Source organism: Trachemys scripta, chromosome 1 (assembly GCF_013100865.1).
Source record: "Trachemys scripta elegans isolate TJP31775 chromosome 1, CAS_Tse_1.0, whole genome shotgun sequence".
NCBI classification, from domain to species: Eukaryota; Metazoa; Chordata; order Testudines; family Emydidae; genus Trachemys; species Trachemys scripta.
In genome coordinates, this window is record NC_048298.1 from 18,583,439 (window position 1) to 18,606,715 (window position 23,277).

At 40.1% G+C, this 23,277-nt stretch overlaps 1 protein-coding gene across 1 annotated transcript in view; it reads left to right on the forward strand.

Annotated features, from left to right (window-relative positions):
- The window catches only part of SEMA3E (semaphorin 3E), a 219,728-nt gene that overhangs the window by 141,223 nt on the left and 55,228 nt on the right, over positions 1-23,277 (forward strand). Inside the window, exon 5 of the mRNA XM_034765547.1 lies at positions 22,711-22,804. Coding sequence (XP_034621438.1) covers positions 22,711-22,804 — 94 coding nt within the window. The remainder of the gene's footprint in view (positions 1-22,710; positions 22,805-23,277) is intronic.

Sequence of the window (23,277 nt, forward strand, 5' to 3'; positions counted from 1 at the left end):
CTGGAAGAGTTTGCAACAAAAACAGTATGCAGCATTCTGGGTTTTTGAGTACATAAGCCATGGCCTCTCCACTTTGTCACCATTGGGGATTTTACACCAGTAATGCGTTGGATGGAAACTTCTATTTTCATTGTCTTTGGGGAACATGAAGTTTTTCACTTGCTGTGGCCCATGCAGTACAAGGAAGTCCCTCAGGCTACTGCTCAAGTGGGTCCACAGTCCTGGATCATCTAGACTTAAGGAACTAAACTCAGCAGCAGCTGTTTCTTGCGCCTCCACAACACTCTTCTCTGATCTACACTTTTCTTCAGGACTGTGCATGGTTACATCCATTTGAGATGGAGATACGGATGCTGCAGTAGCTGCCAGGTAACCTGCACTCTAAACGGAAGATCAGGCTTCTCCTCACCACTCACATCCTCACTGGGGCCGGAAGGCTCAACCTGAACATTTGTGTCTATGTATCTCAGGAGAGCTCCTTCCTGCTTAGATAGAAAAGCTTCCTTTGCTTTCTTTCTTTTTCTGAATGCTGCCCCAGAGGGGCGTTTTCTTCTTTCACTCATGACTGCTGTTCTGAGCCAGCTATAGTGGCTCTCAACACTCAGTTGAAGGGGACAAAGCAGGCTGGTAGCAGAGCCTGAGTGAGGGAAGATATCAGCATCTTAAGGGTCTAACTGGCTCCTACTACTTCAGTTGACTGCCTGTTCTCCTCAAGTGGGTTCAGGGAAGCAGCAGGAAACAGGAAGCGCCCTGAGAAGCTGGTGTTAATCAGTCCAGGCTCCTGGGGGTGCTAGAGAGGTACATAAGAGGCTCCTCCTCCTCTCTTTCCCTGCAGCTCCTGCTGCTCTCTGTTATTCCCTCTCACCTTTTCTCCTGCTTGTCTGTTATGTCTCCTCCTTCCTCCAGCACTCCACCATCTTTGTGCATCTAGAGCAGAGAGAATACATATGCACCAGCAGCAGACACAACTTTCTACACTTTGGGTCCTAGTGGCGCCCCCCATAGTCTGGCACCTGAGGTGGCCGCCTCAGTTCGCCTCATGGTAAGGCCAGCCCTGCCTCCTTGTGTAACCACTGATTACTGTGTATTTAGTTTCCCTCGTCAAGGCCTGGTCCACAGAAGATATGAGTCTGGTACCACTAGAGAACCTGGCTCTGTAGCTCAAGCTGTAAAGTCCTTTTAGCTCTGGAGGTCTCTGGTATTGGCCAAAATGGCAGCATTCACATTTGTGCCCTTTAAGTGCACAATTTCCATTACCAGGGCCCTTCCACACCATTGCTCCCTATAGAGGATGTGTACAGCTATTGGCCACACCTGTGTCCCTCCTAGAAGAATCATAGAATCATAGAATCATAGAATATAAGGGTTGGAAGGGACCTCAGGAGGTCATCTAGTCCAACCCCCTGCTCAAAGCAGGACCAATTCCCAACTAAATCATCCCAGCCAGGGCTTTGTCAAGCCGGGCCTTAAAAACCAGAAGGATGCTGCCTAAACCAGTATGACCTCGGTATTACAGTACAGCAGAGATCAGTACGGAGTATGAAGGGGGGCTAATTAGTGCATTCATGTGTCTGACTACCAGACTACCCTGGGAAACAATGACTAGCTTCCATTTTGCCAAGTGATCACGGAATAAACACTTTTTCCAGGCATTTTGGGGGGGGAGGGGGGAGACACTGGTGCATAGTGGTCTAGTGGAAACATGGGTTTTATTCCAGGCTCTGTCCCTGACCTGCTGTGTGAGCTCAGGCAAGTTGCTTCATCTCCTTAGGATGTTTCTCCTCCAACCCTCTATCTGTCTTGTTTATTTAGATTGTTAGCTCCTCAGGGCAGGGACCCCTGTGTGTACACAGCAACTAGGTGCTACTGTAACAGAGAGTAAGTAAAAGGCTGGGGGCGGAGGGGGGAGAAAAAGAAGAAACAACTGAAGAGACTCCAGAGTTAAATAAATTCTTTACTTTCAAATATCATAGTGCCAGGCTTCTAATTCAAGTTAACAGTAGAATATATAGAGGGTCTTAAGACAGTAATTCACAAGCTCCTGACGACTACTAGCCAGTAGTGCACACCCAGACTTTTTTTTTTTCCCCCCTAGACTGGGCTTAACCCTATTTTAATGTTACCAACACCACTACAGTGACAAACTCCACTCTAGGAGGACATCAGATCTGTGTTTTCTAATAGGTACAGACTCACAGGCTTGCCATTTAAACCTGTCCTGCATCTCACACCCCTTTTCTGAGCAAAGAAAACCGCTTTTTTTAATACCCACCAAGAAGCACAGAATGTTAATGTTCCCCTTGATACCTAGATCACACAATGCATATTTGAGACATGGCCATGAAATCTTTGGATAAGCTCTGAATCCATATAAAGGTTAACTAGAGTCTCGCCAAGATAGAGGGGCCTACAACTTACTGAAATAATGTAACACCTCTACAAGAAGCACACAGAGCTATAGCATGACTAAGGGCTGGACACTTCATCTGAAGCATAGCTGTTACTGCTAACACTTCCACAGGCCCATTCCTGCCTCCTCCCCTAGCCATTGATGCGGTAATTCACATGGATTTCCGGTTTGATGTCATACACAAACTTCAGCAGGTTATTCAGCACTTCCTCCCTGTTCGTCTGGAAGTTGCCCTGGATTGCGCTCATCTTCACCTGGGTCTCCTTCTCGACTTCTGTGGTGCAGCTGCCATGAGACCCAAGAGCCTAAGAGAGACACGGGAAAGAGAAGCCCACTAAGAGTTACTTGGCAACCAAACAAAACGTTGTGCTCAGTTGTATATCTAGAATGGCAGAACGGTTACATCCTTCGGTGCATCATCTCGTGGTTAATGGACAGCACTAGGAACCAGGCGAGATCTGGGTTCCCTTCCCAGCTATGCCAATAACCCAACACGGGAGCTTGGGCAAGTCACTTCTCTGTGCCTCTATTTTCCCCTCCCATCCTTAGACTGTCTTACGGATTTAGATTAAGCTTTTGGGGGCAAGGATGGTCTCTCTCTCGCTATCTGAGCAACGAAGCCCAATTCCAGTTTAGGGCTCTCTAGGCACTACTGCAATAATAAAATTGCAGATGAAAAATGTCAAAGACCTTTGCCAACAATGTAATTTAAGATGTAAGGCACTTCTACAATTCAGATTCATCGATGTTCTTCAAAAATCCCCAACTCTGTGACAGTAAGCACCCCTGTATTTACACACTAGCGTAGTCACCTCGTTACAGAACAGGACAGCTTGAGGTATCATTTGAAAACTAATAACTCCCTGATCCTGATCATTAGTATTCGTGTGTGATGCACGTAAGCGATGGGTATTAAGAGTTATGGACATATGCTGGAATGATGACTAAAGTGTGTTTAAACAAGGCGTGCCAGGGGAGTTGGTAAATAGATCTGCACTAGAGAAATGAACAGAGTTTTCCCCACCTGGGAGTTATTTGCAAAGCACTTTGAAAAACAATGAGAATGGATTTACATATCATGTAGACAGACCCATTACGCTAACAAGGGGTGGAGGCAAACCTCACACTACCAAGAAGGGGAGAAGACAGGATCAGTCTACACCCAGCAGGAGAGAAAGCTTGGTCCGGTTTTACTTTTCAAAGAAGCCATAGAAGTCTGGCCTGGAGCCACCATTGCCTAATGAAGGGCTTTGAAATCCTCAGATGATGTCTGTGCTCTCTCTGTGTGTAACTGTTACTATTGCTATAGTTTTCCACATGTATTAAATCATAGAGCGCTTTTTCCAGCTGCTTTAGGGCACAAATATTGGCAGAAGTCACACATTTCTAATCCTTTAGCAAAGCCAGCCAGCAGCCTGACTCAGTTACAGATTTTAAACATGTTTTTACATTGGAGCCCAATATTCTGCACAATTTAAATATAAAATAAAATGAATGGACCTGAAAATTACACCTGAGTTTTCAGGGAGGATTTAATATCTATAATATTTAATGCACTCTCATTGATCTTTTCACTGTCACTGAATAGCAAAAATGATTGAAAACAGATCTCGGAAACAAATACTACACCCAAAATAATCTTCATCATACTGGATAGAGGAGGAACAGAAAATTTCAGCTGGCTTTATGTGGACTTTACTTTTTATTCTAAATCTATCTCTGCTCTGAGAAAATAAAGTTAGATGAACATGAAAGGTAGGACTTTCCAAAGTGCTCAGCATTGGGCCAACTTTGCAGCCAGTGAAGTTCATGGTAAATCTCTCATTGCTTTCAGTGGGAGTAGAGTTTAGCCAGCATTTAGCTTTTTTGAAACATAATATGTTTAGAGCTAATATTCTTTGGGCATTTTCTATAGAAAGCCGTGATTTATAAGGAATGCTCTTATTAAGTTACCGAGAAGTAATTAACAGCAGTTCAGAGAGTCAGTACAAGTTGTAATTAGCACTTAGTTGGTGCACGGGCCTTTTCATAGGAATTAACTTCACCAGAAGTGTTTTCCTCTTACCCCAGGTCTTCTTTAAATCAGAAGCATTAAAGTGGATGCTGGAAAGCAGAAAAATGGGGCCCAAGACCTTAAACAAGAACGAGAGCGAGAGCTTGGCAACGCAATGAGGCTAGTAGCAGAGGAAGAGTTCTCGGACCCACACCTGCCTTAACAGAATGATTTCCTTTATTGTAGAAGGGAAATAAATTTACTGTAGAACAAATAAGTCAGGGCTTGGGCAGTTGTGTGGCCTGTGACCTCATCAACTCCAGAGGTTCTTTCTTGCTGACTGGAGCTCTGCAGAGAACATTACTGCAGAACAAGTTAAAAATTACATAGACGAGTTAGATAAAAAAATAAATTAAGTTAATGGAGATATCCTATCTCCTAGAACCAGAAGGGACCTTGAAAGGTCATCAAGTCCAGCCCCCTGCTTTCACTAACAGGACCAAGTACTGATTTTGCCCCAGATCCCTAAGTGGCCCCCTCAAGAAGGGAACTCAGAACCCTGGGTTTAGCAGGCCAATGCTCAAACCACTGAGCTATCCCCATGTCTTCAACTCACTAGGGCCTGATGAAATGCATCCTAGAATATTCAAGGAGCTGACTGAGCAGATATCTGAGCCATTAGTGATTATCTTTGAAAAGTCATGGAAGACAGGAGAGATTCCAGAAGATTGGAAAAAGGCAAATATAGTGCCAATCTATAAAAGGGGAAATAAGGACAACCTGGGGAATTACAGACCAGTCAGCTTATCTTCTGTACCTGGAAAAATAATGCAGAAAATAATTAAGCAATCAATTTGCAAACATCTAGAAGATAATAAGGTGATAAGTAACAGTCAGCATGGATTTGTCAAGAACAAATTGTGTCAAACCAACCTAGTAGCTTTCTTTGACAGGGTAACAAGCCTTGTGGATAGAGGGGCAGTGCTAGACATGGTATATCTTGGCTTTAGCAAAGCTTTTGATACTGTCTTGCATGACTTCTCAAACAAACTAGGGAAATGCAACCTAAATGGAGCTACCATAAGGTGGGTGCAAAACTGGTTGGAAATCCGTTCCCAAAGAGTAGTTATCTGTGGTTCACAGTCATGCTGGAAGGGCATAACAAGTGGGGTCCCACAGGGAATAGTTCTGGGTCCAGTTCTATTCAATATCTTCATTAGTGATTTAGATAATGGTATAGAGAGTACACTTATAAATTTTGCAGAAAATACCTAACTGGGAGGGGTTTCAGCTGCTTTGGAAGATAGGATTAAAATTCAAAATGATCTGGACAAACCGGAGAAATGGTCTGAAGTAAAAAGGATGAAATTAAATAAGGACAAATGCAAAGTACTCCACACTTAGGAAGGAACTATCAGTTGCACACATACAAAATGGGAAATGACTGCCTAGGAAGGAGTACTGTGGAAAGGTATCTGGGGGTCATAGTGGACCATAAGCTAAATGTGAGTCAACAGTGTAATACTGTTGCAAAAAAAGTGAACATCGTTTTGGGATGTATTAGCAGGAGTGTTGTAAGCAAGAGACTAGAAGTAATTCTTCCGCTTTATTCCGTGCTGATTAGGCCTCAACTGGAGCTGAGTTGTTCTGGTAGCCATATTTCAGGAAAGATGTGGACAAATAGGAGAAAGTCCAGATAAGAGCAACAAAAATGATTAAAGGAAAAAAAAATGATCCGGGTAACTACAGGCCTGTTAGTTTGACATCTGTAGTATGCAAGGTCTTGGGAAAATTTTTGAAGGAGAAAGTAGTTAAGGACATTGAGGTCAGTGGTAATTGGGACAAAATACAACATGGTTTTAAAAAAGGTAGATTGTGCCAAACCAACCTGATCTTCTTTGAGAAGGTAACAGATTTTTTAGACAAAGGAAACTCAGTGGATCTAATTTACCTCAATTTCAGTAAGGCATTTGATACGATTCCACATGGGGAATTATTAGCCTAATTGGAAAAGATGGGGATCAATATGAAAATTGAAAGGTGGATAAGGAACTGGTTAAAGGGGAGACTACAGTGGATTGTACAGAAAGGTGAACTGTCAGGCTGGAGGGAGGTTACTAGTAGAGTTCCTCAGGGATCGATTTTGGGACCATTCTTATTTAAAGTGGGAAAGTGCTAATAAAGTTTACGGATGACACAAAGCTGGGATGTATTGCCAATACAGAGAAGGACCAGGATATCAGACAGGAAGATCTGGATGACCTTGTAAACTGGAGTAATAGTAATTGGATGAAATTTAATAGTGAAAAGTGCAAGGCCATGCATTTAGGGATTAATAACAAGAATTTTTGTTATAAGCTGGGGACGCATCAGTTGGAAGTAACAGAGGAGGAGAAGGACCTCAGAGTATTGGTTGATCACAGGATGACTATGAGCCGCCAATTTGATATGGTCTAATGCGGTCTTGGGATGCATCAGGCGAGATATTTCCAGTAGAGATAAGGAGGTGTTAGTACCGTTATACAAGGCACTGGTGAGACCTCATCTGGAATACTGTGTCCAGTTCTGGTCTCCCATGTTTAAGAAGGATGAATTCAAACTGGAATAGGTACTGAGAAGGGCTAGGAGGATGATCCGAGGAATGGAAAACCTGTCTTATGAAAGGAGACTCAAAGAGCTTGGCTTGTTTAGCCTAACCAAAAGAAGGCTGATGGGAGATATGATTGCTCTCTATAAATATATTAGAGGAATAAATACCCGGGAGGGAGAGGAATTATTTAAACTCAGTGCCAATGTGGACACAAAAACAAATGGATATAAACTGGCCATCAGGAAGTTTAAACTTTAAATTAGACGAAGGTTTCTAACCATCAGAGGAGTGAAGTTCTGGAAAGCCTTCCAAGGGGAGCAGTGGGAGCAAAAGACATATCTGGCTTCAAGACTAAGCTAGATAAGTTTATGGAGGGGATGGTATGATGGGATAGCCTAATTTTGACAATTTATTGATCTTTGACTATTAGTGGTAAATATGCCCAATGGCCTGTGATGGAAATGTCAGATGGTATGGATCTGAGTTACTACAGAGAATTCCTTCCTGGGTGTCTGGCTGGTGAGTCTTGCCCACATGCTCAAGGTTTAGCTGATCGCCACATTTGGGGTCAGGAAGGAATTTTCCTCCAGGGCAGATTGGCAGAAGATTCACCTTCCTCTGCAACGTGGGGCACAGGTCAGTTGCTGAAGGATTCTGTGCACCTTGAAGTCTTTAAACCACGATTTGAGGACTTCAGTAGCTGAGACATAGGTTAGGGGGTTGATACAGGAGTGGGTGGGTGAGATTCTGTGGCCTGCATTGTGCAGGGGGTCAGACTTGATGACCATTGTTAAGGTTCCTTCCCCACTCTGAACTTTAGAGTACAGATATGGGGACCTGCATGTAAACTTTTAAGCTTAACTACCAGCTTAGATCTGGTTTTGCTGCCACCACTCCCAAGTGCTAACTCCCTTCCTTGGGTAGCCTTGAGAGATTCCTCCACCAATTCCCTGGTGAACACCGATCCAAAATCCCTTGGATCTTAAAACAAGGAAAAAGCAATCAAGTTTTTAAAAAGAAGGCTTTTAATTAAAGAAAGAAAGGTAAAAATCATCTCTGTAAAATTAAGGTGGAAAATAACCTTACAGGGTAATCAGATTCAAAGAGCCCAGAGGAACCCCCTCTAGCCTTAAGTTCAAAGCTACAGCAAACAGAGATAAACACTCTAGCAAAAGAAACATTTACAAGTTGCGAAAACAAAGATAAACCTAACACGCCTTGCCTGGCTATTACTTACAAGTTTGAAATATGAGAGACTTGTTCAGAAGATTTGGAGAGCATGGATTGATGTCTGGTCCCTCTTAGTCCCAAGAGCGAACAACAACCAAAACAAAGAGCACAAACAAAAGCCTTCCCCCCACCAAGATTTGAAAGTATTTTGTCCTTTGGGTCACGTGTCAGCCAGGTTATCTGAGCTTCTTAACCCTTTACAGGTAAAAGGATTTTGGAGTCTCTGGCCAGGAGGAATTTTATAGTATTGTACACAGGAGGGCTGTTACCCTTCCCTTTATGGTTATCACAACCATAATGGTCCCATCTGACCTTAAAATCTATGATTCTATGATAAAACATGATCTATGAGGGACGATGGAAAAAATGGGTTTGTTTAGTCTGGGAAAGAGAAAACTGAGAGGAGACATGGTAACAGTTTTCAAGTACATAAAAGGTTGTTACAAGGAGGAGGGAGAAAAATTGTTCTTCTTAACCTCTGAAGATAGGACAAGAAGCAACGGGCTTAAATTGCAGCAAGGGAGGTTTAAGTTGAACATTAGGAAAAACTTCCTGTCAGAGTGGTTAAGCACTGGAATAAATTGCCTAGGGAGGTTGTGGAATCTCTATCATTGGAGATTTTTAAGAGCAGATTAGACAAACACCTGTCAGGAAAGGTCTAGATAATACTTAGTCCTGCCATGAGTGCAGGGGAAAGGACTGGATGACCTCTCAAGGTCCCTTTCAGTCCTATGATTCTATGGACATTTCTTGCCATAAGTTAGATGGTGAATTCACATTGTTATCTGCTTGGGTGGCAGTAAAAATAATTTTGAATTTCAGATCTTGCCATTCCATTGACACCTGGGCAAGGAGGTCAGCCGGGTATTTTTCCCCCTCAATGAGCCGATGATACGTTTTAAAACTAGAATAGTTCTGCAACTAAAACTGTTGTGGCTTTCCATGTATCTAGGTGTACATAAGGTTGCTCAACAACATGCTGTCTATCTGAGCACTTGCATTGCTTACTACACTTTTGCTCAAGTGAGTAGTAATTCTGAAGGCTTCAATGGGAGTGAGTGAAATTATGCACATGCTTAAGTGCATGCAGGATGAGGACCTAAATGCCCTCTGTATGAGCTTCCTGTGTGCCTGGTTTTCTTTGAGCATCAGCTCATTCTCTAGTGGTTTCAGCATCTTAAATGGTTTGGTTCTTTGGTTTCCTAATTAAAGGCTTTGACAGTGTCTGAAAACTTATTTTACTATTCTAACCCACTGTACAGATTTAGTCATTTGTTTATACAAAAAGGATACTTATCTAATACTCTTGGGTATAATATAATAGTTGTATATATAGAAACTGTTTAATCTAAATTGTTCTGCACATTACTGAAGGCTAAATGATTTGAAGTGTCTTTTCAGACCTGATCCTATCGTCAGCTTTCAGTTATGCTACCTAAAGTATAAACCTTTCTTCCTACATCCAGTACAGTATATCTCTTTCCCCACATACTTTCTTGATGAGGTGGAATGTTCAGCTTATGAAAGGTCATAGAGTTGCAGGTTCATTTCAGAGCCTTGTATTTGAATTAAAACACTGACTAGGTGCTGTGCTGATATATACAGACATGCTCTGTGATTTTTCAATTTTTTTTTTTAGAAAATGTGGGAGTCAAAGTTCATTTAATACACCTATCCTGAAAGAAGCCTCTGCGTAGTGTATTTAACATCTGTATATATTAGGGTGTAGGGTTTATAAAGGATGCATATTTGCAAGAAGGAAGGTTTAGGATCAGCATGGCATGTGGGCGCAGGCAATTTGCACTAATAACTCTGTTGTAGTCCCCAAGAGAAAACGAAAAGAAAACACAGAGGAGATGGGTTCCATCAAAAACACTCCAGTTGTCTGTTGTGGACACCAGTTTTCTTTGGAGCCCTCCAGCTTTTAACCTTTCCTATCACATAAAAATATCTATTTGCAGGAAGAAAAAGGTCTTTCCAGTTGCCATGCTTGATGAAGTATAAGTAATATATGTCAACAGAAGTTCCTTGGTGCTTTAGGTCACATTATTTTTGTAACACACCAGCATCTTCAAGGTACTACTGGCATCTCATATAAATCTGAGTATTATATACATATGCATCCACTCAGATACAGACACACCTGCTCTTTATATAAACTATTGCAAAGTATAATGGCTTTCCGTCAACACAAAATTATATTGTCTCCATGGAAATTGTTTTAAATATGTTAATTACATTTTAATACGTTAAAATGTTAATTTAAATATAATGTACATTGTAACTATATATAAAGAGAAATTTCATCCATTATATTTATCCTCACTGTTCAGTGAATGAACCCGTCATTCACTGTGCGATCTCCAACCTTTGTGTTAAATGAGAAATGCAGAGGGCCGGTGGAAATAACAGCATGTGATCATGTTATTAGGACAGTATGGTAGTGCATACTTACAAGGGGGCATTTGGCATTTCCTGACTTGTGAGTGCTTATCTTTGTAACCTTAGTGTTCTTTTAACACACTTGTCTTATCTTGGTTTTTGTTTAAAGATAAATTTTAGAGGAAAAGAAATTCAATATGTGAAACTACTTGCTGAGTCCCCCTAAAATGCTGTGTGCTGCATAGTGGGTCCAATACAACTTCCGTTGCACTGGAAGGATTACTATTGACTTCAATGCAAGTTGAATTGGTGCACACCTTATACCATGAATCAAGGGATTTTGCAAGACCCTGCTTCAGTTAATAGAAACCTTAAAGATAAATAAGGCCAAAAAGAAGATAAGGGGTATGTCTATGCTGCAGCTAGGAGCCTACTTCTCAGTGTGTGCAGGCAGAAATGCACTAGCAAGCTAAAAATAGCAGTATGGCCCATAGGTACTGATTTTATTTTTCCCCAGGAGTGATCCACGCTCGCTCCACCCTGAGGACCCTCCCCCCACTCCGCCCCTTCCCCTGAGGCTCCACCCTCTCTCCATGTCTTCCTGCCCCCACTCCACGCTCTCCCTGAGGCTCCTGCCTGCCTGCTGCTTGCTGCTCTCCGCCCTCCCCCAAGCACCTCCCGCCAGCCACCAAATAGCTGATTGGTTCTGCAGCGCCACTGAACATATGTGTGCCTGGTGCCTGGTGCTTGAGCCCCGGAGCACCCACAGAGTCGGCGCCTGTGGTATGGCCACAACAGCACAGGCAGTGGCATGAGCTAGTCTCCCAAATATAAACCTGTCTGAGTCCCTAGATACATACTCAGGTGGCTAGCCTGGACTGCTGCCAGTGCCGACATGACCACATTATTATTTTAAGTGCACTAGCTCAATACTGAAGATATCTGAGGTTAATGGAGATAAGGCCAAAGGCCTTGTACGTTGTCATCTTGGTCCAAAGACTAATGAAGGTCTTCCCATTGACTTCAGTGACCATTGGATTGGGCCGCGGATGAATGACTGTGCACCATGAGAGGAAGAAGCAGCATGTGAGTCATTCAAGGGGCTAAGCAGAAGACACTTGCTCCTTTCTACATGCCATCATAGAATGTGATTTCCTCTGCTTTACAAGGTTACGAGAACAGAAAAAAAATCAAGTCTGCTTGAGGAGCGTGAGTCAGATCTCACCAGCATCCTATCCATTGGTTGTTCCCTCAAAAAGTTTCTGCGTGCTTTTTCACAAGCAAATATATGAATATTTATCACCTCAGCATCCCTGGTTTACATTTTTGCCCTTTGACTGATTTTGCAGATGAAAATGATTCAATGTTTTTCACACTACTATTTAAATATCCCCCCAATATGAAAACACTGATACAAGAAGGCCAATCGACCAAATCATCTCTTGTATATGATTTCATTTGCTAATTAAAGACAATATAATGTTATGACCACGCATGCTTGAAGTGAACTTTGCCCAGTATGTCAGATTGAATGTGAAATGATTCAGCAAGTGCCAAGAACCATAGTTACAGATTTCTACCTACAGTCATGGTGGCCTAAAAGTGTAATTTCCCCCAAGGACGAATTACTGGTCTGCAATACAAATTACCTTGAGTTCTTAGTCAAACAGAGGCATAATTCCCCGCAAGTTACTAACTTGTTAAAAGCAGCAAAGAGTTAAGTGACTTCAGCTGCACTGTTTGATACATATTTATACATATATTTTTTAACTAAAAGTGCTAAAATCGGTATTTTTCCCAGTCTGTCTAATGGCTCAAACTTCTTTTCAGAGGAATGGCAACCTCTTTCCCATTCCTTTTCATGAACATTTTGAAGGTCCTGTATTACATGGACGAATACCCTACCCCAAACTTTGCTGATAATTACCATTAATAGATCAAGTTACTCATTTTAGGCCCATTCCCAGTGGAATCAGTAGGAGTCTCTCCATTGACTTCTATGAGATGTGGTTTGGGTCATTTTACTGTATCTTCAAGGAACACACATATCAATATGGGAGGGGGAGAGATAGCTCAGTGGTTTGAGCATTGGCCTGCTAAACCCAGGGTTGTGAGTTCAATCCTTGAGGGGGCCACTTAGGGATCTGGGGCAAAATCAGTACTTGGTCCTGTCAGTGAAGGCAGGGGACTGGACTCAATGACCTTTCAAGGTCAGTTCTAGGAGATAGGATATCTCCATTTATTTATTTAATATCTCAGGGGTTAGGGGCGTTGCTATTTTTTCCCCTTACATAGAAAACACTTGCGGAATCTTAAAACTGAAAAACAAACAAACAAGGAAAATCAAATTATTTTGCCTCATAAATATACTTTCATAGGAACAGCTATACATAGCCCCTTTATTAAGCCAGTGTTTAAAGCTGACCATGTGCATAAGGGCTTTGCTGAATGGGAATGGATTTAAGCACATGCTTTACATTAAGCACACCCTAAAATTCTTTGTTGAATCAGAACCAAAGGCAAGTGAAAAAGCAAATCTCTACTCTGCAATTTAATGTAGCCTTTCAACTTTAATAGTTCTGATTTTCCTTTTCTTATATTATTATTTATAATTTACATTATATTTTTATTCTCTAACATTATTAATTCCCATTGAGTTAGTTAAAGATAAAATGGCTGCAGTTCTTGGAAACTAAGTATATTTTTGCAAAAGATGATTATTTCAGTAATAGCCAAGTGTGCATTGGGTTTCTTTAGTCATAGAAATTATACATAAAACTTTGATCTCTGTTTTTTTCAAGCTAGGCTTAGATATTAGTAACTCCACCCACCCATCTGTGTTGTTATGTGACTTTTACCCTAACTACTGGAAAATGCCTGTAAAACAAATGACAAAGTTGAATTGCTATGTACTATCCTGTAGGGTGTGAGTTTTCGTCTGACAGTCTAAAGGATTCCAGTGTCACACACACACACAGCAAGAAAGGCTAGAGTGATAATATTAGCCCTTGACGTTATTAATGTGTCACACTTATTTCATTTAAATTGGCATCATGTGGAAACAGACACATAGTCATCTTCAATGACTAACCTCCACGGTTAGAAATGCAAATGCTGTATTTGTTGTGCTGTCCCAGAAGGCTAAAATGGAAAATTCCCTTGGAAAAAGTTATTGTCTGCATTTTGCAGACCATTTTTGTGATGAGCTCATGCATCTGCTAGCATTTAATGTGGTACGTGTCCTGCTTTCTATCAAAACTGAAAAACGTCTCCATGTTACACTGAAATCCAAATTTTTGCCTACCTTGATTGATAGTGATGGCTTGTAAATTTAAACCATATTGCTTAGTCAAAAATTCCAGCTGTTAAAACATAGATAATGACAGGACAATATAAATATTGCCTACCATTCTCACTACAGTTAACCTGCACACTGCATATTCCATGAACCATAAAATAGACGGTTTTCAGATTGTCAACATGGCTCAATGGGTCAGTTTATCTTTGTGTTGTTGTTTTTTTATTGGTTGCCTGTGATAATAATAAGAATCCAGTGAGCTAAGTTGTCTTGTGTGCAAAAACAGCTTCACCATATGCAGGTTTCACTGCACTCCCTTAAAACCACTCATTGATTTTAAATTAAATGGCCTAATGTGCACCATGCATATTATGGCCTTATTTCTGCAAAGAGATCTGTGCAGGCACTGTGGTCTGTCTGCATAGGTCTCATTGCAGGATCCAGGCCTAAATGACTGTAGAAAGTGCTGAGGAGAAATGGATGGTTTCAGTTTACAGTGTTTTGCATGAACCTGTTTTGTTGGTTTGGGTCACATTTGTTTCACATTGAGCTTCGGGTTTAAACGAGTCCAGGGAACCAGCACAATGAAACGTAGAAGAAACCACTGAGTTTTGTCTCATTTCACCGTGAAACAATAATTTATCTCAGGTTCACTCAGAATCCTTCCACAATTCCTAGAAGGGTCGTAAATCCAATGCAATTTTTGAAGAATGTGGCTCAAATTTAAGGTTTGCAATAGCAGGTAAATTTTCCCTGATGGAAACTGTGAACTTTTGAATAGAATATTTATACCATTCAATGGAATTATACAGCAGATATATAGTTATTTCTTCATTTCTATTGGCTGCTTGAAAAATGATCATAAAAGGAGATAATTTTCTATTAATTTCTATAGATTTTAAGAATAATTTCAAGAGAACCCTTTTAAATTTCTATGGGACTCCATTGGGTTTATCTTTATCAAATTCTATAGGCAGAGGGTGCTTAAAACTGCCACCTTAGATAAAACTTCAATATGCTTCCCCCTCCTCATAGGTCTAGGCTGGCAGATTTGGCCCAGTTGCCCCTGATTTGGCCTGATGAAGGGGCAGCCGGGCCAAATTTGAGTAAGAGGCATGGTGCTCTGGCCTGCTGGCTTATAACACCATTCAAATTTGGCCCAGTTACCCTTCTGTCAAGCTGCCACTTTAGGCAGCTGCCCCAAAATCTACTGCCCTAGTGAGCTGCCTAATTCACCAATAGTTAAGAGTGGCCTCGGTCTGTAAGATGTTCCCATAAGACTAGCTTGGTTTGGGTTTACTTTCACATATCCATAACTATAGAGCAGTGGCCTACATTATTTCCTTGCATGACATAGATTTTTCTCTGCCAGGTTTCAGTGTCCCAAGTTGATCAAAAGCTACTGCTTTTAATGGGCTTTACCTAAGTAAAATTTGAGCAAGAATGACAGTTTATGTTCATAAATAGGGCCATGTCTTGTCATGAATACACCCCACACCCCATCCAGTTTGTTTAAGTTGCAGTTCTGTGTACAAAATAATGGCACAACAGGAGGTATGGACCCTACCATATCAATTGCAGAAAACAGTATTGCTGCGTAAATAGCGTAAACAACATTTCTGCAGTTATTGGTGTGAAATGTTTATGTTAATTTGCTTCAACTCTGTGTCCACCCCTGTTTTCTGTTCACCTTATTTACTGAAGAATGTTTCTTTTATCGGTTTTAAATTTTCAGTCATTGATTTCATTGACTATTTCATTGTTATTTTATCATGAGAGGGTAAAAATGGACAGCACAAGTACTGGGAGATCATGTTAAATCTATGAACTCACAAGTTATTTCTCTAATTACTTTTCACCTTCGTCTTTGAAAATTGTTCACATTCTTTGGTTTTTGTTTAACTGATTTACTGACAAATGCTTCAGTGAGGAAACTCAGGTGGGGGGAGGGCAATATTTTTCATTAGTACCTTTATTTTTAGTAGCTGGTTAAGACAGAGATAACAGCAAGTAGGCTCATTCTCTTAAGAAGAATTTCCTTTGCATCACATTTTTGGACAGTAATGACTCTCTAGTGCATTCTTCATGGTTTTCAGTAGTATATTTTCCCTTTGTTTTGCTCTCTTTACTGTTCTTGTCTACTGTCGACCCAAAACATCCTGATTTTTTTTTAACTCGAACTGGTGTGTGATGTTTAAGAAATTTGGGATGAAATTCAGGGTTCCACAAGAATCCTATTCCCTTGTGGCTTGAAAATTGACCAGCAGCAGGATGGAATAATCCAAGCCACAGGATGAGGTGGTAAAGTCTCCCTCTGTCTTTTCCTCACATCTCCTTCCTCTCTTTCCCTCTCTTTTTCTACGTTAACATTGGACTATCAGTATTCTAAACTGATTGGCAGCATTACTGTAGGCTAACAGAGTTCTCACTCCCCACCTTCCTCATGCACATGTCAACCCAAATAGCTTTTCATATACAAGTGTTGAAGGAACAAGATGCACAAGAAAATGGAAGAACTTGCACAGAGCAGCAAAATATAATTAGAGCTTCAAAGAGCCAGTGTCACTGAAGATTTGGAAAAAACAACACTCTTCAAAACTGGCGACAGAACAGGCAGCAGGAGATGGGGACTAAAGAGGTGCCAAGTTACCGTTATGTTCAAACCACATCCAGCAGCAAGGGGATGTTTCAAAACAGCACCAGGAAGGAACCAATCAGAGCTCATGTTTCAAAGCAGAAAGGCTAGTCTTTAACGTCCCTCCAAGTATCAGTGGTGTATGCCTGTGGAGTGGGATAATTAAATTGTGCATAGGTTTTTGTTCAGTCTCTTATCTAACTAAAACATACCGGTAAAGAAAGAAAGCACTCATCAATAGTTATATTGAAACAAAGTTGTTTGTTTCAAGGACTCCAGCTTCACTGGTTTCTAGTCGTTAGATGAATCTCAATTTTAAAGTATCCGTAAATGAGCAGTTTTGTAATTTTTTTACCCACACCTAAATAAACATAGTTAGATGGGAGACCCGCCATGGCTAGACTCAGTGGTCGAGGGGGTAAACCCTCACTGGAGAAACTGAGTCAGTGCTAAGTGTGTCTGTGGCAGGGGTAAAACATACCCAGGATCTGCTGGGAGTGGTTAGACTCTGGCACAGCTAGGAAAGTTGTGGGCCACCACTCTACTGAGATCAGGGAAATTGAAGCACAGCTGGATGGTTCTGAGGCCAAAAACTGCTGGGTGCAGTGAGTCATTGGTACAGCTAGGTAAATAGCTGTGGGCCAGTACTCCACTGAGAGCAGGACAAACTACTGGGAGCAGAGGAGACACAGAGGGTAAGAGATTTGGTTTCACACCTTTGGGAGGGGCGACAGATCCCTTTACTGACCAGGGTGATCCAATGGGGTGTGAAGCAACCACTTGGTGAAGTATGGATGTTAAAGAGGGGGAAGTCTATGGGTTCAGGGGGTCTTTGAACTGATGCCCGCAGAGTAGACTACTGCATTAATGTCAGGGAGAGAAGTGTGATACAGAGACCCATTGATGGTTCACTACTCTGTGTCAGCAACTTTTGTCATGCCTGACATACTCACCACACTAACACACTGTTGGCATAATCTGTATCTAAAAGGTATCATGTAAGGTATCATATACCAACTGATAACACCCTAGTCCCGAAAATCATTGAGTAGTGGAAGTACCGGCTGTGTTCAAAGAATTATAAATATGTGCTAGAATTATGTTCTTTAAATGTGTTTGGCAAGCAGTGCACAAACCCAATCTACCTAGAGAAAGGAATGTATATTTGCTTGTCTGACCAGGCTGGTCATCAGGCAGAGACAATAAAGGAACATTTACATGTAAGATAAACAAAGTTATCAAGCTAGCAAGTGGGAGAGAAGACAGCATGGTGTCTGCACCCCAGAAGAAGGGAGAAACATTGGGCTTATTTTTCAAAGAATACATTTCAAAGGTTTACTGGACTAAAAAGAAAGGGAGGGAAATCTCTAATTTTTCCTGAGGAGTCAAAGAAGCCCCACGCTTTGAACTTTGTGTGTTGGGTCCTGGATAAATGTCCAGTCAGCCATGCTGAAAAAAAAGTCTATGATTAATAAACTTTTCTGAACAAAATACTCTGGTTTGTTAAGTTTTAGGTTTAGAAGTATATTTTTACTTCTGCTTATTTATAGCCATTTCTATCCTTATTCCTTATTCTTGTTATCACTTAAACCTAGGTTTTTTTTGTTAATAAACTTGTTTTGCTTTTAACACAAACCATCTCAGCACTTTGGTTGAAGTGGAGGGTTTGTCAACCCCAAGTACGTTAATAAGCTGTTGTGTATTGTCTCTTTAAAGGAGCAGCAAACTTAATGTATTTGAGTTCAATTAGAGGGCTGGACACTGCAGAGAGATGTCTTTGGGGAACTTGGGAATTAGGGTTCACTGATTGTTAGCTGCACAGTAAGGTTTGGACTGGCAGATTCCTGAAGAGTTTGCTGACAAAGCAGACAAGATGGTGTGTCAGGGAGCTGACACACAGTTTAGCAGTTGCACACTCACTTGTTGAGGCAGAGTAGTTAACAGTGATTCACAATTGCAGATGCCCTCGGCAGAGGTCACACTGGTGTACTAGTCACTGGGTGAATCTCAACTTTAAAGTATCCTTAGATGGGCAGGTTTGTAATTATTTCCCCCCGCATCTAAATGAACTAGGACTGTCAAGCGATTAAAAAATTAACCGTGATTAATCATGCTGTTAAATAGAATAGGATACCATTTATTTACACATTTTTGGATGTTTTCTACATTTTCAAATATATTCATTTAAATTAAAACACAGAATACAAAGTGTGCAGTGCTCACTTTATATTTATTTTTATTACAAATATTTGCACTGTAAAAAACAAAAGAAATAGTATTTTTCAATTCACCTAATACAAGTACTGTAGTGCAATCTCTTTATCATGAAAGTTGCACTTACACATGTAAAATTATGTACAAAAAATAACTGCATTCAAAAATAAAACAATATATAGAGCCTACAAGTCCACTCGGTCCTACTGCAGCCAATCACTCAGACAAACAAGTTTGGTTATATTTGCAGGAGATAATGCTGCCGCTTCTTGTTTACAATGTCACCTGAAAGTGAGAACAGGCGTTCGCATGGCACTGTTGTAGCCGGCGTCACAAGATATTTACATGCCAGATGTGCTGAAGATTCATATGTCCCTTCATGCTTCAACCACCATTCCATGGGACATGCGTCCATGCTGATGATGGGTTCTGCTCAATAATGATCCAAAGCAGAGCGGACCGACACATGTTCATTTTCATCATCTAAGTCAGATGCCATCAGCAGAAGGTTAATTTTCTTTTTTGGTGGTTTGGGTTCTGTAGTTTCCGCATCGGAGTGTTGCTCTTTTAAGACTTCTGAAAGCATGCTCCATGCCTCATCCCTCTCAGATTTTGGATGGCACTTCAGATTCTTAAACCTTGGGTCCAGTGCTGTAGCTATTTTTAGAAATCTCACATTGTTACCTTCTTTGCACTTTGTCAAATCTGCAATGAAACTGTTCTTAAAATGAATAACATTTGCTGGGTCATCCTCCGAGACTGCTATAACATGAAATATATGGCAGAATGCAGGAAAAACACAGAGCAGGAGACATACAATTCTCCCTCAAGTTGTTCAGTCACAAATTTAATTAACACATTATTTTTTTAACAAGCTTCATCAGCATGGAAGCATGTCCTCTGGAATGGTGGCTGAAGCATGAAGGGGCATATAAATGTTTAGCATATCTGACACGTAAATACCTTGCAATGCTGGCTACAAAGTGCCATGCAAACGCCTGTTCTCACTTTCAGGTGACATTGTAAATAATAATAATAATAATAATTAATAATAAATAATACAGAGCAGGCAGCATTATCTCCCGTAAATGTAAACTTGTTTGTGTCTGAGCAATGGCTGAACAAGAAGTAGGACTTGTTGGCTCTAAAGTTTTATGTTGTTTTGTTTTTGAGGGAAGTTATGTAACAAAAAAATTCTACATTTATAAATTGTAATTTTATGATAAAGAGATTGCACTACAGAACTTTTATGAGATGAATTGAAAAATGGTATTTCTTTTGTTTCTTTTTTGCAGTGCTAATATTTGTAATAAAAATAATAATATAAAGTGAGCACAGTATACTTTATATTCTGTGTTGTAATTGAAATCAATATATTTAAAAATGTAGAAAAAATCCAAAATATTTAATACATTTCAATTGGTATTCTATTGTTTAACAGTGTGATTAAAACTGCGATTAATCACGATTAATTTTTTTAATCACGATTAATTTTTTGAGTTAATCACGAGTTAACTGTGATTAATCAAGAGCCCTAAAATAAACCTAGCTGGATGAAAGATGTTCAATGTAAAAAAATATTTTCTTCTGGGGCAATTAGTTGAAAATGGACAATAAATGATTAATGTGGAGAAAATAGCTGGATAAGGGGAAATTGTAGGGGTCTCAATTGACCTCAGAGGATCTATTTCTTCCATTGCAAACACTCCAACAACCGTATAACCTACCTGGTGCAAATGGTGTTTCCTACAGCTTAAACATCTTTTGAAGGATGTATTCAATCCAGAGGCAGTGGGACTGCCAGAAATCCAGAGTTTCTGTTGTTGTGAAGAGAGCTCCACAGGTTTACCAGACCAGCTGTAGCCTCTTAAGAGTTCCTGGCCCAAGTGACAGTCCCTAATTTAGATTATCTGTGCTGGGCCTGGAACAAAAATTTGTGTATAAACCTGAGCCCTAGCCAATGGGGAAATGCCTTACAATACATTAAAAACTCTATTGTTGATATGTGATTAAGGCTGATCCAGCAGAAAATTATATTTAATTCACACTGGTCTCCACATAAGTTACAAAGCTTGGGTTTTCCCAACACAGACCGCTTCTGGAGATGTGGGTCTTCTGGAGCCATGCTGGCTCATGTGTCTTGGGACCGTCCCAAGATCCAGTCTTTTAGGCTAGAAGTAGATAGGAGGATTAATACGATGATGGGTACAGTCTTAGAAATTACTTTCCAAACTGTGTTTTGGGATATATCCCAACATCTTGGAAACTCTCAGCTCATGGAAAGCTTGTTTCTATAGTGCAGTGCTTGTAGCCAAATGGCTTATATTGCTTTGATGGAAGAGCAGATTGCTTCCAGGGATAGAAGCTTGGCAGAGAGACCTGGCTGGCTGGCAACTACAGAGTGAGTAACATTTCAGAGAAGATGGGCCTTAGACAAATTTGAAAAGATTTAGTCTAACTTTGTACAGACCTTGATTGATCTCTAGAGGATGGGAACCGAAATGTCACTCTCATTACCCTCTCTTCCCTCTCCCTCCGCCCCATCGCTCTGTTTTCTGCCCTCCTGTTCTTTCATCTTGCTGACCCTTTTAAAAACCTTTACTTTTTTAGCTTCCTTTTTTGTGTGGTTTTACATCTACCCAAACATTTGACATACATGTGTACCACCAACCTAAAACTGAGATCAGTTCACCAAGCAGAAGGATTGAATTTATACAGTATGCTGAAAGAAATAATATGGTTTCATATACTTGTTTGATGAGTGAATCCGTGACACAGAACTGGCATTGCTGAAATACATGGTATCATATATATTTATAATACAAATTCTTGATTATTGTACTATGTATATTTTGGCAATCTAATTGTCATAACTGTACTTTCTCCTCCTCTCCCCCCTTATTTTTGAAAGTTTAATATATACATTTTTTAAAAAAGGTTTCCAATTAACGCACTAATCACATACTTAGATATTTATCTACCATTTATTCAACACTCAGACAAAATACAGTCACCCACCAAAAACCAGCACACCTGTCCAATAATTTTGAATATTAACATTTGATAGACATGCCTAGTTTGTTAAATATGTGTAATCAGAGATTTCACTCAATTTATAAAATCACCAGAAACAGCATGTCTTGGGTAATGTAAAGGTGCTCACTTTGTAATAAAGGTAACACCCCGTTAAATGAGCTGGGGATTATATTACTGTTTAGTGTTTCTCTAAGCAAAAGCTCACTGTTGTAATGAACATTGTTTTGGCTCTGATCTTTACATGGCAAAGATTTGTTAAAACTTCATAAATAAATAGTTTTAAAAATATTTTCTTCTGTGCTCTCACCTGACATTTTAGTGAAATAATTGCATTTCTCTGAAGCTCTTTTGGAAACCCAGAAAAATGCAGGTGATAAAAGAGGCAACATTACAGGAGCAAGAGTTCAGGTTAAGTCTTAAACCGAGAAAGCTAGATTGCCCATCTTCTTCCAAGACTAATTTTGGAGTACATCTACAACATAAATCACATCGCATGCTCTGAATGTTTTAATCAAAGATTCATTCATTCCTAAAACTTTCTAGTACAAAGAAGACACACAGAAGTCCCAAATCTGTGCTACATGTATTATGCCATCCTATCTAGAGAGGATGAATACATTTCTTTGCTAAATAGTTATTGAATATTTAGATAATTTTAGAAGAGGTAGGGACATTTTCCCTCACTATGCCCATACAAATGAATCACTGATTCAATAAATGCTGCAGTGTAGTCTGTATGCAAAGGTGTTTTGTGGAAATCAAAGACTCTTTATAACAAATTTATTAATGAACAATGGTAACCTTATTTTCTCCATTCAGAAAAAGTCAATTCGGTTCAGAGATAACAAATACATTAAAGCTAATCTTTTATTATTTTATTTTAATGTAGTATTTATGCTGTTTTCTGTGACTTTCTTTAAAGGATTATCTATTTCAACTGGACTGGCACAAATTTGAGAGAGGACGAGGCAGGTGCCCTTTTGATCCCAGCTCCTCCTTCATCTCAACTTTAATTGGTAATGAACTTTATGTCTCAGTCTTCAAGGTGCTGTCACACTATCTTTCTGAGTCTCTTTCGTCAGCTCTCCTAGGTGTTGTCAGTATTTCTTTACAGCCTTTGGCATGTCAGACTTACTTCTATCAGTGGTGCCCACATTAATATTACATTCCAGACAGTGTTAATTTGAGCAAGTGTATCTCAGACAAGCGAGCAAATGTTATATTACATGCACTGTTCTACAAAGATAATTGATTGTCACTTAATATTAATAGTAATGTCCGTTTTCTTTTCTTTCAAAGCAAAATTATGTATTCAGCTCAAAATATTTACACAAATGAACCATGTATCCCAAAATGACAGTTTTCACTGCGAGCTTCAAAGACTTAATTTTGACAACAGGAATTTTAGAGAAATGCTATTAGGCCGAATGGTTTTATAACTGAGGGCTTTTGTTGTGTATGCAACCTGTAAGTTTTCTTAAGATGTCAA